Source organism: Aspergillus versicolor, assembly GCF_001890125.1.
Source record: "Aspergillus versicolor CBS 583.65 unplaced genomic scaffold ASPVEscaffold_8, whole genome shotgun sequence".
NCBI lineage: Eukaryota > Fungi > Ascomycota > Eurotiomycetes > Eurotiales > Aspergillaceae > Aspergillus > Aspergillus versicolor.
This window is the reverse complement of record NW_024467531.1, coordinates 180049-193895: the sequence shown is the minus strand read 5'-3', so window position 1 is coordinate 193895 and position 13847 is coordinate 180049. Positions and strand designations below refer to the sequence as shown.

The window sequence follows — 13847 nt, the reverse complement described above, 5'->3', positions numbered from 1 at the left end:
TAGTTAGACTACTTGTTCCGTACTATACTGATATCGAGTTCGCTGTTGGTAACGCGCTGGGGGGAGAGAATGTCGACAAGTTCAAGGGTTGCAAGAGAGCAAACGGGTCTGACGAGAGAATAGAAGAACAAACAAGGACAACAGCGGCGAAAGGCTCATCAACTGCACAGGAACTCAAATTTTCAGCAGATGTGTTCGAAGGTGAAACCACATAAGGAAAGACAGCAGTCCGAATATGAAAAAAATAGCAGATTCAAACAAGGATTGAAACTATATGAGAGGAAGCTTTCACCGCACTGGCAATAGAATCCATGTACAGTATCCATGACTTTTCTTGCCATCGGTCTCCACAAGCTGCTATTCGAATTTAACCCTCTGCGCCGAGCGACAAGCGTTCTCAAACAAACCATCTCTATACCACAACTAAAAATCAAAGTTCCTTCTCCAGGCATTCTTCCTCCTAGTGCAAGTCAGAGACGGTCCGCAAGCCACCGTTTGTCTCCGTTTGGTTCTTTTAATACAACAGGAAATACGCGACAACGACAAGATACAACAACGCAAGAGCTGCAAATAAATCAGAATTCAGAATCTTGTTGCATTGGATAATACTGCGTCCAGTCATACCTTAGAAGCACTTGCGGTGGACGATCGAAGGACCGCTCTCGTCGTACTCCTGCTTGGAGATCCACATCTGTTGGAAGGTGGACAGGGAAGCCAAGATGGAACCACCGATCCAGACGGAGTATTTACGCTCAGGGGGAGCGATGATCTTGACCTTCATGGATGAAGGCGCAAGAGCGGTGATTTCCTTCTGCATACGGTCGGAGATACCGGGGTACATGGTGGTACCACCAGACTATCAAATTGTTAGTACCGGCCAAGTAGGATAGCGTCAAGGAAGACATACCATGACAATGTTGCCGTACAGATCCTTACGGACGTCAACATCACACTTCATGATGGAGTTGAAGGTGGTGACGTGGATACCGCCGCTTTCCAGACCAAGCACGCTAGGCTGGAAGAGAGCCTCAGGAGCACGGAAACGCTCGTTACCAATGGTGATGACCTGACCATCGGGAAGTTCATAAGACTTCTCAAGGGTGGAGCTCTGGGAAGCGGTTTGAATCTCCTGCTCGAAGTCAAGGGCGACGTAGCAGAGCTTCTCCTTGATGTCACGGACAATTTCACGCTCAGCGGTAGTGGAGAAGGTGTATCCACGCTCCGCCAAGATCTTCATCAGGTAATCCGTAAGGTCACGACCAGCCATGTCGACACGGGAGATGGCGTGGGGAAGGGCGAAACCCTCGTAGATAGGGACAACGTGGGTAACACCATCACCAGAGTCGAGGACGATACCGGTGGTACGACCGGAGGCGTACAGAGACAGAACGGCCTGGATGGAGACGTAGAAGGCGGGGGCGTTGAAGGTCTCGAAGACGATCTGGGTCATCTTCTCACGGTTGGACTTGGGGTTGATGGGGGCTTCGGTCAAGAGAACCGGGTGCTCCTCAGGGGCGACACGGAGCTCGTTGTAGAATGTGTGGTGCCAAATCTTCTCCATGTCATCCCAGTTCGTCACAACACCGTGCTCAATGGGGTATCTGAGCGTGAGGATACCACGCTTAGACTGTGCCTCATCACCGACGTACGAGTCCTTCTGGCCCATACCAATCATGATACTGTTTTCGAGCGTCAGCGGCCACCGCCGGGTAGATGGGGGGATTTGAGGGAAATTTACCCATGGTGACGGGGACGACCGACAATGGAGGCTTCACAAAATAGTTAGCACCAGAATTGATTGTTTAGTTGAGAAGTGTATTGCTGGCTATACTAGTGTTCACCGCCCTGAATGTGCCCACTGTAGCGCAAGAGCACTGTGGACACCGTTTCATCGAGCAGACTCGATGAAATGCGTGGCGAGAATTCCAGCGGGATCGAAGGATTGTAGATAGGGGGATCGAGGGGTTGACTTACGGAAGACGGCACGGGGAGCATCGTCACCGGCAAAACCGGCCTTGCACATACCCGAACTAAAACAATCCAAGTCAGCATATTAAACAAAGGCAGATTATGAATTACAGAGGTAGAATAGCTGAAGCTGATCAACATGGATGATCATTGAGAACGACCGGAGTCCAATAACCAGCCAGCATGTTCAGGGCGGTTAGGTCGTTGCGACCAGCGGCGGGCGGAGGCGAGTGTTTAGGGACAACAATGGAGGGTGGGATGGCATCTACGATGCCATCAAAAACACAGTCAAGACATACCCATTGTCGATAACGAGAGCAGCAACTTCTTCTGTACACGGCCGAAGAAAGGCAGGTTAGCGCAAAGTTGACAGGCGAAGGATGTGGAGGGGAGGGGGAAGGGAACAAGCGAGGGAAGCAAGGCGTTGAGGTGGCAGAAACCTTACCTTCCATGGTGTCTAGGGATGGATTAAGAAGCGAACTACGGGGAACAAAGAGGAAAAAGAAACGAGAAGAGTGATGGGAAGGAAGGGAGGAGGAGAGATGATGGCAAGAAGAAGGAAAATGGGATGTGGTTGTTGTTGGGGTGAGAAAGTGGAGGGAGAGAAGGGGAGAGAGTCGAGAGTTTGGTGGTGGTCGGTGGTGGTGGTGGAGGTGCGAGGGTAGCGGTAGGCGGAGTAGTCAGCAGCTGCTACCGTGCTCCCTGTGTTTTTTCTGTCCAGTTCGAGCGGAAAGGGGGCTGGATGGGGGGAGTTGGTCAAGTTCGCTCCAAAGTTGCTATGATTAGGCGCCAAAGGGGGCTAGTCTCGTCTAGTCCCAGTCGCTGTCACCGCCACACAGCTGTCTGATACTTGCGTTGGAAGAAAAATACAGTCGCCGCCCTCAGCTGAATCCATTATTGGCTTTATACGACTACGGCTCGCCTTACAGGTGTTGCCTCTCAAGGCAGAATGATTGTTTCCTAGCAGCTGAGGTGTCCTTTCCGGCCCAGGCGATGATGAATCCTCGTGGGGCAGACCATGAAATTCAAGGCTGCGATGATGGTTCAGCCCGGCGTGTTCCAGTTTCCAGTTTCCAAAGAACAGGGTCCTTCTATCGCCGCCTCTTATTCGTTCTATTATTATCGGCGTCATCCCAAACAGCTAGAAGCAAGCGGCAATAAGCATGATGACGACTCGCTTTTCTTTGAATGCCAATGCCTGAAGAAGAATCCAGGCTTCCAGATTCTTTGCCCCTCGCCCTAATCAGGAAGGTGTGTGTGCCTGAAAAGACAGTCGGGTTGTCCCTTCTTTTATGCATGGGCTGCCAGACTCGTTAATGGAGCCAAGTAGTCTGCTCCTGTTAATGCTTCGTATCGCTACACACTGCGCTGTTTAGAATCATGATCACCGAATCTTGGACTGAAGATCGTCTACCTGACCGCCTTTTTAGTTTTCACGATCAGACGGCCTGGACTCTGTACAATGCCATTGTCAAAAAACGGTCGAGGTATCAGTTTTACGACAGGCAAATTCGAATTTTCCTGTTATGTATTGCAGCCATATACCGGCTCTGTACTTCGTATTCCAAGCCTGGCGGACATTAAGCCGCATAGTTTTACTGTATGACAGCATCGCGGGGCTCGACCATGGCGGGGTAACGAAGATTTGAATATGAAACCACTAAAATTGGATAAAAAGCACAGATACTGAGTTTAAAGAAATTGCGCTGACACAGCAATTAAGACCAAGCAATAAATCAGCAGCAGCACCGTGCATGCAGTGCTCCATCCGTGCCTGCTAGGGTGTCTAATTAGCGTAGAACAAGGTGGAAACTCATCGCTGGAACGTGAAGCGTCTGGATCCGACAAGAACCGTTCTTCGGTTTCATCCTTAACTAACCTCTCTTTTCCCTAATACTTTTTTTCTTGCCAAACTTGCAAGCACTTTTTTTTTTTACCTCCGACGTATAGTATCGACCGGTTTATTATTTGAATTGAACATCTACTTCGGATCTATTCTTCGTTAGCTCCTAATTCGCATTTGCCGCAAACCTTGCTGCCCTAGAAGAAAATATTCAAAGTATCCCGTCACACCCTACACTATGGACCCAAATATGAACAACCTCCTCAAATGGGGAATCCAAAACTCCTCGAATGCCCAACAATCACCCGACTCTAACAACGATGGCTCCCAAGCCCCGCGCACCAACGTCACCCCGCAGATGCTCAACGCGCTCTTCGGTGGCCCCTCCGAAGCCGATCTGATGAAAGCCGCAATGGAAGCCCTGCATTCGGATGAGGTCGATCTGGAAAACAAATTGGTCGCATTCGACAACTTTGAACAGCTTGTTGAATCTATCGACAATGCGAATAACCTCGAACCCTTGGGCCTCTGGACTCCGCTCGTTGAGCTTCTGAAGCATAAGGAACCTGATATGAGACGCATGGCGGCGTGGTGCATTGGAACAGCAGTACAGAATAACGAAAAGGCACAGGATAAGGTGTGTATTCCGGCCCCGACAGTCCCATTCTATTTTAAGTCTTGGTGCAAAGAACGAAAGCTGACGACGTGTTGAAATAGCTTATTGTCATGAACACTATGCCAATTCTCGTTTCGCTGTCCACAGAAGACCCTGACAAGGCCGTCCGCAAGAAGGCTGTTTATGCTCTCTCTTCTGCCGTCCGTAACTATCAACCAGCCATGAACGAGTTTGTCAAGCATCTTCCAGACGGATATGCCAGTGGCAAAGTTGACGCAGGCGACATGGACACCATTGATGCGATCATGGATAAACTGAGAGCGCACCCCGGGCCGTCGTCGTAATTGAACACCACTCTCATGAAACGGAAATTTAATTCTGATGCCTTGCCATCTTTTTACCTACGCATTCAATTACGTGTGCGTATACGATAGGCAGACAGCTTTTGGCGGCCTCGCCTGTCACTTCTATTTGGTTACCTGAGGAAGTGTTTCGAGTCTCCGTCGAGATAACTTGTATCCGCAACAGGCACTCTCGATAGAAGGCGCGGTCGTCTGGGGTCGCTACAACAAGGCACATACGTGCGCATTCAGACTCGATCGCTATTTGTAAATAGCAGGGACAGATACCCTCTCTTCGCCGTTACTCACTCATCGCCATCTCGCATATGGTGATATATTCTGCGATATAGGTGGGGAAGCTAGGCTCGGTAAAGATATAAGACAACCGAGACTTAAATAAATAAATCGAGGCAATAAAAAGAACACTCTGAACACCCATCACAAAAACTGTCTACGCCATCCCATAAATATACATGTAGTATAAAAGCACAAGCTGATTCGCGGGCTGAAACTCATGAAAACACGCACGACGATAAAACGTAACATTCAAGAATCATATAAAACCATCTCAAAAGTAATATGCTAGAGAGCAGACTCTCACACAATGCCCAAAGCAACCCGATCAGCCTCTACAGCGCAAGGTTATATGTGTAGTCATCTTCAATGTTTTGAGAAACCCAAAGAACAATCGAACTATATAGAATTAGCAAATGTACTGGACCAGTCCTTTGCAGTAGATCTTGTTTCCTTACCTAAGCATAATCAGCCCATTAGAAATAACGTTCGCGATCCCAAAGTATAAAATCGACAACTCGTAGTCTTTGAGAAGGTACTTGAGGACCATAACCGTCTAAAATATTAGTTAGTATACCGTTCTCCGCGAATAATACCTCGGAATTAAGAAGTCTAAAAGAGATGTCATCTGAAAGACATACCACACTCCCCGCCAAGCCCCCAGCAAGCAGTGCGAATCCCAGGAAGAGCACAAATCGCGCCTTCCACGCGACACCATTCCCACTGTAACTGAAGCTATCGGCTTGTAGCCGCGACTTCTCTATCGAGTTGATGACGAGCATGCCCAGCGCGGAGCAAATGCCGGGGATCCAGTCGACGAACTTGACGTGGACGTCCGAGTCGTTGCGGTAGCTGTGCGAGAACGCCGCGGCATCGATCAAGAAAAAGAACCCAAGAGAGAACTATATAACAGTTAATTAGTGATGAGTTACGAGGGATGCCATGGAATGATAGATTGGGAACTTTACCAATGCGCCTGCTGCGTAGACACCTGAGTTGCGCACAGTTGAGTTGTTGAGCCATTCAGGCTTCGAGAAGCGGAATAGGCGGTTGTCTGAGCCATCCATATTTCGAGTGGTAGTCGTCCGTGTATCTAGGTATTTTAGTCGGGAAAATTCAAACAAAACTGCGTGTGTTGGGTATCACGGTTGTCGCTTGTTCTTAAGCTCGCGCTGACCTCCACTGGGGGCTGGATGGTGGATGACGATGCCCGCAGGTGTCCGGACTTCGGAAAATCCGGTTCCGGAGTATACAGCCTCAGCCTTGAACCATTCAGCCTGAGAAATGCAAGAGCTTCTCATGGCACTTGCCAAGCGCAGGTTCCTTGCGAAATAGGCTTACGGTTTCATAAGAAAATTGAAAAAAGTTCATGAAATTTTAGCTCTAACTCCTCAGAATGCAAACAGGTTATATACTTCGTAAATTCATTGCCTCGTAGCTTGGGCCAGCCAGCTTCAATGTTCCTCCTCGCAAAATAGCTTCAAAAATCCATCAATACACGTCATTGCTCTTCCTCTCTCCAGAACAGGGGGCGCCGATTTTGAGCCGTCCTCGCTCATGGCCGGCTCTCTCAGGTATTTTCTCAGCGCAAATGTCGACGCACGATAAGTCGCGTGGTACATGGCTTTGAATTCATCTTCATCATTGCATGAATTAGAATTAGACAGAGCCGTGTTGTCGCCGGGACCATGTGAGTCCTTCCCTTCGTTCTGAGGGGGTACCATATCGTTATGGGATAGATTTTTGTTAGAGGATGCAGGTCGAGTGGTCCGGTTGAACCCGTATAGCCGCATACAAGTCAATATGGTACGAGTTATGATGTTTTTATTATCGGAGATGATGGTCTCTGCGATCTTCAACTCCGGATCCTCCTTGCCTTCGGAGGATAGTAATGCAGGGGAAAGCACGCTTTCCCTCCGCGACGGGGCTTCCGTTGATGCCCCTGGCGCCGGTGTCCCTCGCTTGGTGGAATGTTGGCGCACATGGCCTCGACTGCTGCTGGGCCGTGAATGGTCGGCGCGGGTTTCTAACCCCTTGTTAGGATTTAAATTCGAGCTGATCGAGAGTGATCTGGACCGATGGGAAGAAATCTTGCTCAATATTGGAAGGCTAGGTTCCTCTGATTCTCCTTTGACCCTGTAACCCTGGAGCTGTTGTGAAGGTTGTGAAAGGTTCTGGGCCATCAACAGCGATACAGCTTCGCCTCCCTTGTGTTGTACTCGTTTATGATGCTGCGCTACAGATTCGAATAACGTTGCCACACGCTTGCGCTTGGGGCTGGGGGAATTGATATCCGGAAGAAACTGTGCGAACGGTTCATGGCTACCAATTGTTCCGGGCTCCTCACGATTTGGAAGGGCCTGTGCTCTGGTAATAAGGGATGCAGAAATTGGCGATGCATATATTTTCAGTTTCTGGTGAACGGTACCCGAAACAGCCTCTTCTGTTTCGGGCGAGGACGATACAGGTGGCGTAGGGGGGCGCTCATATGAGGTTGCGGTTGACAGAATGCCGTACACGAGCAGGTCGGTGGTGGTTAGCCCTGAGGCTCTTGGTCGTGTCGCGCCATTAAGGTTCACGAGAAATCCAACCGGGCATTGAATAGTCTGCAAACGGTCCAAGTCATCATCCTCTAACCATATATTATCCAGCAATTTGTGTTTTAGCCATCGGGAAGTTTGCGGGTCACTTGTATGGAGTTCGAGGCTCGGACCAACGCGAGCGTAAAGTGGGATAAGAGCAGGGTTAACGAAGGATTTAAATCCTAGAGTAGAGAGTTTGAGTATATCTGACTGCCAACTAGCAGATCGATCGATAAGTTGTAGGCCTGGGAATTGGTTAATCAACCGTTTCAAAGCCCTGGCACGAGACGCAAACCTACCTTGTAGTCGAGTTTGATCGTCTAGCGCAATAGCACCAGACCAGATATCCATCTTCAAAACTCTCCACACCTCTCAATATACATATCATAAGCTCGTCATATTCCGGGGTTCATGCTGTTGGTGATTGAATGTTTAACACGACGCGAGCCAAATAGGAAAGCGCGTGATCACGTGATACCCTCACTACGACCTACTACCAACTACGACATGAATAATGGGCCGGGATACAACTGCCTTTTAGATAACCGTGCTGTCCTTATCTGCATATAATTAATGGGCCATCTGAATCCGGTTTACAAGCTCTATTTATAACCTTGCAGAAGTGGCTATAATACATCAAATAATCGTATCGCCGAATAAAAGACAGCCAATAAGGGCAGAATATCGCACGAAGCCCACATCAAAAACTCCCAGCATACGTCGAAGAAAGAAACATCCATTCAAGCATTGAAACATTGGAAATGATAAGTAACAGGGATTCTCTCGATATGCGACACAGGTCTGTAGAGGGTTCGCAATAATAATAGCTCAATGTTCCGGAAATAAGATCTGCATCCTTTCATCGCAACATATCTTGTACTCAGAATTCTTCTTGTTCTCGGAAAAACATTGAGAAACTGATGATCGTTCCATAAATCAACAGACCGCCGACGACGGACATAATCATAGCAGGTACTTGGATCGCACCGCTGTGCGCGAGAACGGCTGGGAGAGCTGTGAGGACATATATATTAGCTATATTCCACAAAAAAAAAATAAACGAGTTGTATATGTTGGAAGAAAAGCGAGTCACTCCATAACCGCAAAAGCTCAATCACCTGGGGTGGGCGCATTGACATACCAATGCCCATTAAGACTAGGAATCCGGTCAAGAAACGGCCAAAATCAGCGGCCGCATTGCCGGAGCTGTCCATAAAGTCATCTGGATTTGCGCATCTTGAACAGATCCAGTTTGGGAGCGGCGCAATAACGTAGGTCGCAACAACAGTAAGTGGCAGGAAGTTGTGCCAGAGAGCCGAAGAGAGGATAACGAGGAGAAAGCCAATGGCGAGAACCTGTAAGGGGAGTTAAAGATTAGCCAATACGTTTGAAGAGGACGAGGACTATCCGTACAAAGGAGAGCGCGATGATTGTTTTCAGTCCAGCCGTCATGACTGCGGAGACGCAGGTGCGTCAAGCTCTAGGCAGCGGGCAGATGTTGTAGGAATCCTTTGCGTAGGTGGGAAACGGCTCATGTGAACATAAATCTAGAGCCGCACGAAGTTGAGGATAATTCAACGGTATTGTCCAAGCCGGTCTACTCTATCGCAAGATGAACAATGAATGAATGCGGGTGACGTGAGGGAGGTTGGATTCGGGCGGCAGCTGAGGCTTGGCGGCCTGAGGCGGCCAGGCTCACCACCAGCCTTCGTGGAGCTTCCTTTGGACCTCCATGTTTTGCGTCAGTTGCTGTCTGCCTGGTATCTCGTTTTCGTCTCCCCATCAACTTTCCTTTTGAATTCCTGTCCCTTGGCCCACCCACTCCAGGAGATAATTGCATATCCGATAAATTTGCATTTCGAGCATAGTATCGCCCAGCTCAAGCTCTCAAGATGTTCAGAAACAACTACGACAACGATGCGGTCACCTTGTATGAGCTCTCCATTTAAGTCTTTGAAGATGCTTGGGCTAACTTGTCGTTCTAATGAAGCTCCCCGCAAGGTCGGATATTTCAGGTAGAGTATGCACAAGAAGCAGTGAAGCAGGGTTCCGTCGTGGTTGGTCTGGTCAATAAGACACATGCCGTGCTGGTTGGCCTGAAGGTTCGAGATCCCGTCAAATACATTAACCATCACATAAACGGGGTTTAACAGAAACTAACATTGAATTGTATCTGTAGAGAAACGCCGAAGAACTTTCCTCATACCAGAAGAAGATCATCGAGGTCGACTCGCATATGGGTGTCGCTATCGCCGGTCTGGCATCAGACGCCCGTGTACTATCCAACTACATGAAGCAGCAGTGTCTCAGCTCCCGGATGACGTACGGCCGACCCCTGCCTGTGAATCGCATTGTCAACCAAATTGCAGACCGTGCTCAAACAAACACGCAACAGTACGGAAAGCGACCATATGGTGTTGGTCTGCTCGTTGCTGGAGTGGACGAAGCTGGTCCCCATCTATTCGAGTTCCAGCCTTCCGGCATGGCCCAGGAGATGCTCGCCTGTGCCATCGGAGCACGATCTCAGATGGCCCGGACCTATTTGGAGCGCAATCTAGACCAGATCACAGCGTCTACCCGGGACGAGCTCGTCACCCATGGACTTCGGGCTCTCAAGGAGACTCTTTCCCAGGACAAAGAGTTGACGGTGGACAACACATCCATCAGCGTGGTGGGACTTGCAAGCGATACCGGGAAGACCGAGAACTTCAAGCTCTACGAAGGGCAGCAGCTCCTTCCGCTCTTCGAAGCTCTGGACCGGTCGGAAGCGGGCGAGACCAAGGAGACTGAGACGATGGAGGTTGATTCATAAATGTGAACTTACGCTATAGACATGAAAATGCCTTACTCCTGATACCGGGAATAATATGACAAGATTTCCATCCATGCCGCACCATGTTTTATCCGTAATTGACATTGTCTAATCCATATCTAGCCTATACTATTGCTCTATTCAAGTGCAGCGACTCGCTCCTTTCATTTACTCATCTGACCAATTCAACTGGTATCTCCCCTCACTCACCTGATATTGCACCAGCTTCGGCCATACCTCCTCCACAGTCTTCGCCTCCACCAGAATCCCCCCATTCTCCTTGGATACATATCCCTCCCTCACCGAGTTTCTCACCCACTCCAACAAACCATCCCAATACCCAGCAACATTCAACAGCACAATCCCCAGATGGTGAATTCCTAACTGATTCCATGTTGTCATCTCCATAACCTCCTCAATCGTTCCGAACCCCCCGGCCAGCGCAACAAACCCACTACCGGGACCTCCTTCTCTGACCTTCTGCGCCATGGTTCGTTTTCTAGTATGCATATCCGCAACGATCGTTGTAAGTCCGTATTCAGAAGACGGCGTCCCGCTATCATTAACAACCCGCTCGGCTTCCTTCCCTCCGCCGCCCGTAGTAGCAGCCGCTGAAGACGTTGATGGCGTCTTTTCCTGGTTCTTGCTCTTGTAACCTGGTTCAACGCTCACAAGAGCACGGGGAATAATTCCGTGTACGGCATCGGGGCCCGAGAGGGATACCAGCGTGCGCGCGATCTCGCCCATCAGGCCCTTTGTGCCGCCACCATAGACGAGCTGGATGTTGTTATCATGGAAGATCTGGGCGAGGCGTCGGGCGGTATCCATGTGTGCGGGGTTAGTCCCTTCGACGGAGCCGCAGCTTGAGAAACTTCATGTTAGCCTTATGCTTTTAAGTAAGGAGCGGTTAGTGTATTCCTTCAGTAGGGGTGATAAAACGCAATTATAGCGGGGGAGGGGCAAGGTGTCGCAGAACGTACAAGACGCAAACTACGGGGCGTTTGGATTCGGGGGTTGTCATTTTGACTGAATTAATTTGAACTTTCGCAAGTGATTCTTTGAGAGAAGCTCTATGGTCTAGAATTGGGAAGATACACGTTTTGTTATAATTAATGGGCAATATGATGGAGCGGCGAACTCTTGGGGGTTCACTTGGGTAGGTCAGACAGCTTACTCTTGTCTCACTCGGACGTTGCCGCTTTAACCAGCTTACCCAGCCTCCTCTCTACTCAACCTAAAATTACCTCAAGTATTCCTTAACACCCGCGCTGTTCCTCTATAATATCTTCATTAATATAGTTATAGTACGTGTGCTATAGGGGGAAAATAACAATAGTAGCAGAAATATAGCCTACTATAACCTATAACACACAGTCACAACCGATCTTCTATAGAAACCGAATCGGCAACGCTCAGTAAGATACGGTTGTTGATATTAGTCTTATCCACGGCCAGGGTTTTCGATAGTCATAGGAACCAGGGCGGCCTCTTACTAAAATAGTGCTTGGGCCACGAATGCTCGGACCATGCCAGCAGGCCTCCTCCATTTTCCAAGCTCCCGTAGTTAGAGGAATGTAGCTCTGTTTGTTCAATTATTCCGTATTCTGCGGGAGACTACTTACGATTATCTTTTGGACAGCTTCGACAAGTACCCCGGACTAATGAAATACCAAGGTATATAGATACATTATAGATGTTTATGCCACTAGACCCAAAAGCCTCAGCTGGGCAGCAGTGAGTCCTTGCAATCCTACATATATCACCATCTTATTATGCCATTCAAAATGGGTATAGAGGCTACTGAAGTTGATGTATTTGATCTCTCCCCAATTATACGGCCAAAGACAAATACATATTATTAGGTATATAGTCATTATTGGAAGAAGCTAAGTGAGCCAGGCCGTGTACCTAGTAGAAACCAGCTAGGGCAATAACTGACGACCCCCGAACCGGGACAGAAATACCCCGAACAAATTCATGACATGGACCGTCATGGAAAGGCTATTATATCACCATTCTGCAATTCTATGATGACCTTCGGGTCGATGGCCGAATGGGAACAATGACTGCTTTACCAAAAACAAGTTCCCCCCCAATTTTTTCTCCCCCGGCTCGCGTTCGAAACGCGGAGAGGTTAAATTTTTTTAAATTTTTTCTCCTCCATTTCGTTCGTCGTCTCATACCCTCGAGTCTGGTTCTCCCAATTATTTACACCGACTGTCTATTGTCTATTAGATACATCATTGTTTGGGACTAACTCCCAAGTGTCGACTTGGTTTTCTCTTCATGCCCGCTCGTTCCCGTATCCTGGACATAATCACTGCGATAGTTAGATGTTGGCCGCGCTTCCTATCTATTTGAACAGAGACCTTCGCAGTCTGTTCCCCTTGGTGGCGTACGGAACCTTTCCTTGCCACAGAGGGCCGAACTACCAATATACGCATTACTGAACTTGAAACGAACGATAACTAATTGAAAAATGATTTTGTTTTATCACGGGTCTTAACATGCTCTCCTATCTAACCAGCATTAAATACAGCCAGGAAACTATCGAATGACTCTGTGTTAGAAGACGATTCTGCGGTGCAGACTATATCAAATAAGAGCCCGTTCGTAAACGACGCCACGACGGCAACATGGTGTACGGACAGACTCGCCGAAGCCGCCGCTACCGATAATAGGTCGGCCTGAAAAGACACCTAAAAAAACCATTGACTCTTGGACGTGGCACGAGATCGAACCTGCATATTACAGAATAATGGGAGTTAGCCTGGACAGGAGTCATCCTTGACTAAGTGGGCTTCGCCGAAGCTCCCCCTCCTCGCTCAAAAGATTAGCGGTCTCATCACTGGGCTCCCCACTCAGCCCTCAGAAGGATGACTGCTTTTTTCATCGGTCATTAGAGAGGTGTACCCACCTGTTTTTGTTCAGAAGCTGAGTCAGGCCTGTCCATAGAGAGCTGCCAAATGTTTTGATAGGAAATTCGTCGAAATTCGGTGTCTACTTGACTTTGACTTGACTTTGATGGATGGATTTGATAAAACACGCGGAAGAAACGAATGGTGAGGGATGTCAAGGAGGAAGAAAAAGAAAGATGTTGGGAAAAGGAAGGAAAAGAAAGGGAAAGGGAGGAGCCCAGGGAGACGTTGAACCTCGTCGTTATCTACAAGAGGAAGGTGCACACATTTCCTGAGGTCGTCTTCGTCTATAATAGGAAGGGGCCAGTGAGACTCCAGGTCCGCCCACTCCTCAGGTACCGGTTAAGCAGATTCCTTATGCCAGCGACGATGAGGAATAATATCAATCTTATCCTATCATATAGTATTAAACTATTAATGGATACAGTCAATTCAATCGGTGCCACCATTGGAGTATAGGAGGAACCCATGCA

The 13847-nt window shown here is 48.6% G+C and overlaps 7 protein-coding genes across 7 annotated transcripts; 2 read left to right on the top strand and 5 right to left on the bottom strand.

Annotated features, from left to right (window-relative positions):
* Positions 1-625: 625 nt before the first annotated feature.
* act1 (actin ACT1) lies at positions 626-1675 on the bottom strand (the record flags this gene model as incomplete). The annotated part of the gene is made up of 2 exons (XM_040817771.1): positions 626-856; positions 908-1675. The coding sequence occupies 2 exons, from the start codon at positions 1673-1675 to the stop codon at positions 626-628; spliced, it is 999 nt and encodes a 332-aa protein (XP_040670411.1).
* Positions 1676-4049: 2374 nt separating this feature from the next.
* Positions 4050-4771, top strand: fes1 (Hsp70 nucleotide exchange factor FES1; the record flags this gene model as incomplete). The annotated part of the gene is made up of 2 exons (XM_040807367.1): positions 4050-4448; positions 4529-4771. 2 exons carry the CDS (start codon positions 4050-4052, stop codon positions 4769-4771), a joined length of 642 nt encoding a protein of 213 aa, XP_040670410.1.
* Positions 4772-5397: 626 nt separating this feature from the next.
* Positions 5398-6129, bottom strand: ASPVEDRAFT_137122 (UPF0220 family protein; the record flags this gene model as incomplete). The annotated part of the gene is made up of 4 exons (XM_040807360.1): positions 5398-5461; positions 5521-5618; positions 5704-5964; positions 5995-6129. The coding sequence occupies 4 exons, from the start codon at positions 6127-6129 to the stop codon at positions 5398-5400; spliced, it is 558 nt and encodes a 185-aa protein (XP_040670409.1).
* A 299-nt stretch (positions 6130-6428) lies between these two features.
* Positions 6429-8050, bottom strand: ASPVEDRAFT_44177 (uncharacterized protein). The gene is made up of 2 exons (XM_040812997.1): positions 7944-8050; positions 6429-7889 (listed from the first exon to the last, which is right to left on the bottom strand). Exons 1-2 carry the CDS (start codon positions 7993-7995, stop codon positions 6517-6519), a joined length of 1425 nt encoding a protein of 474 aa, XP_040670408.1. The 5' UTR covers positions 7996-8050; the 3' UTR covers positions 6429-6516.
* A 181-nt stretch (positions 8051-8231) lies between these two features.
* On the bottom strand, positions 8232-9293 carry ASPVEDRAFT_44174 (Vps55 family protein). The gene is made up of 3 exons (XM_040812996.1): positions 9058-9293; positions 8786-8999; positions 8232-8658 (listed from the first exon to the last, which is right to left on the bottom strand). Exons 1-3 carry the CDS (start codon positions 9094-9096, stop codon positions 8525-8527), a joined length of 387 nt encoding a protein of 128 aa, XP_040670407.1. The 5' UTR covers positions 9097-9293; the 3' UTR covers positions 8232-8524.
* Positions 9294-9536: 243 nt separating this feature from the next.
* pre5 (proteasome core particle subunit alpha 6) lies at positions 9537-10456 on the top strand (the record flags this gene model as incomplete). The annotated part of the gene is made up of 3 exons (XM_040810427.1): positions 9537-9574; positions 9635-9746; positions 9824-10456. The coding sequence occupies 3 exons, from the start codon at positions 9537-9539 to the stop codon at positions 10454-10456; spliced, it is 783 nt and encodes a 260-aa protein (XP_040670406.1).
* A 46-nt stretch (positions 10457-10502) lies between these two features.
* ASPVEDRAFT_44172 (LOG family protein) lies at positions 10503-11613 on the bottom strand. Its single transcript, XM_040812995.1, has 2 exons — positions 11437-11613; positions 10503-11318 (listed from the first exon to the last, which is right to left on the bottom strand). The coding sequence occupies exons 1-2, from the start codon at positions 11475-11477 to the stop codon at positions 10625-10627; spliced, it is 735 nt and encodes a 244-aa protein (XP_040670405.1). The 5' UTR covers positions 11478-11613; the 3' UTR covers positions 10503-10624.
* Between the last annotated feature and the right edge of the window lie 2234 nt (positions 11614-13847).

Excerpts from the sequence above, each read along its gene's own strand:
- ASPVEDRAFT_44177 (XM_040812997.1), bottom strand. The coding sequence starts at position 7,995 with ATGGATATCTGGTCTGGTGCTATTGCGCTAGACGATCAAACTCGACTA. Across the intron at positions 7,890-7,943 it reads CGATCAAACTCGACTACAAG|GCCTACAACTTATCGATCGA; the intron begins GTAGGTTTGCGT and ends ACCAATTCCCAG.
- ASPVEDRAFT_44172 (XM_040812995.1), bottom strand. The coding sequence starts at position 11,477 with ATGACAACCCCCGAATCCAAACGCCCCGTAGTTTGCGTCTT. Across the intron at positions 11,319-11,436 it reads CGCCCCGTAGTTTGCGTCTT|CTGCGGCTCCGTCGAAGGGA; the intron begins GTACGTTCTGCG and ends AAGTTTCTCAAG.
- ASPVEDRAFT_44174 (XM_040812996.1), bottom strand. The coding sequence starts at position 9,096 with ATGACGGCTGGACTGAAAACAATCATCGCGCTCTCCTTT. Across the intron at positions 9,000-9,057 it reads CAATCATCGCGCTCTCCTTT|GTTCTCGCCATTGGCTTTCT; the intron begins GTACGGATAGTC and ends CTCCCCTTACAG. Across the intron at positions 8,659-8,785 it reads CCTAGTCTTAATGGGCATTG|CTCTCCCAGCCGTTCTCGCG; the intron begins GTATGTCAATGC and ends ATGTCCTCACAG.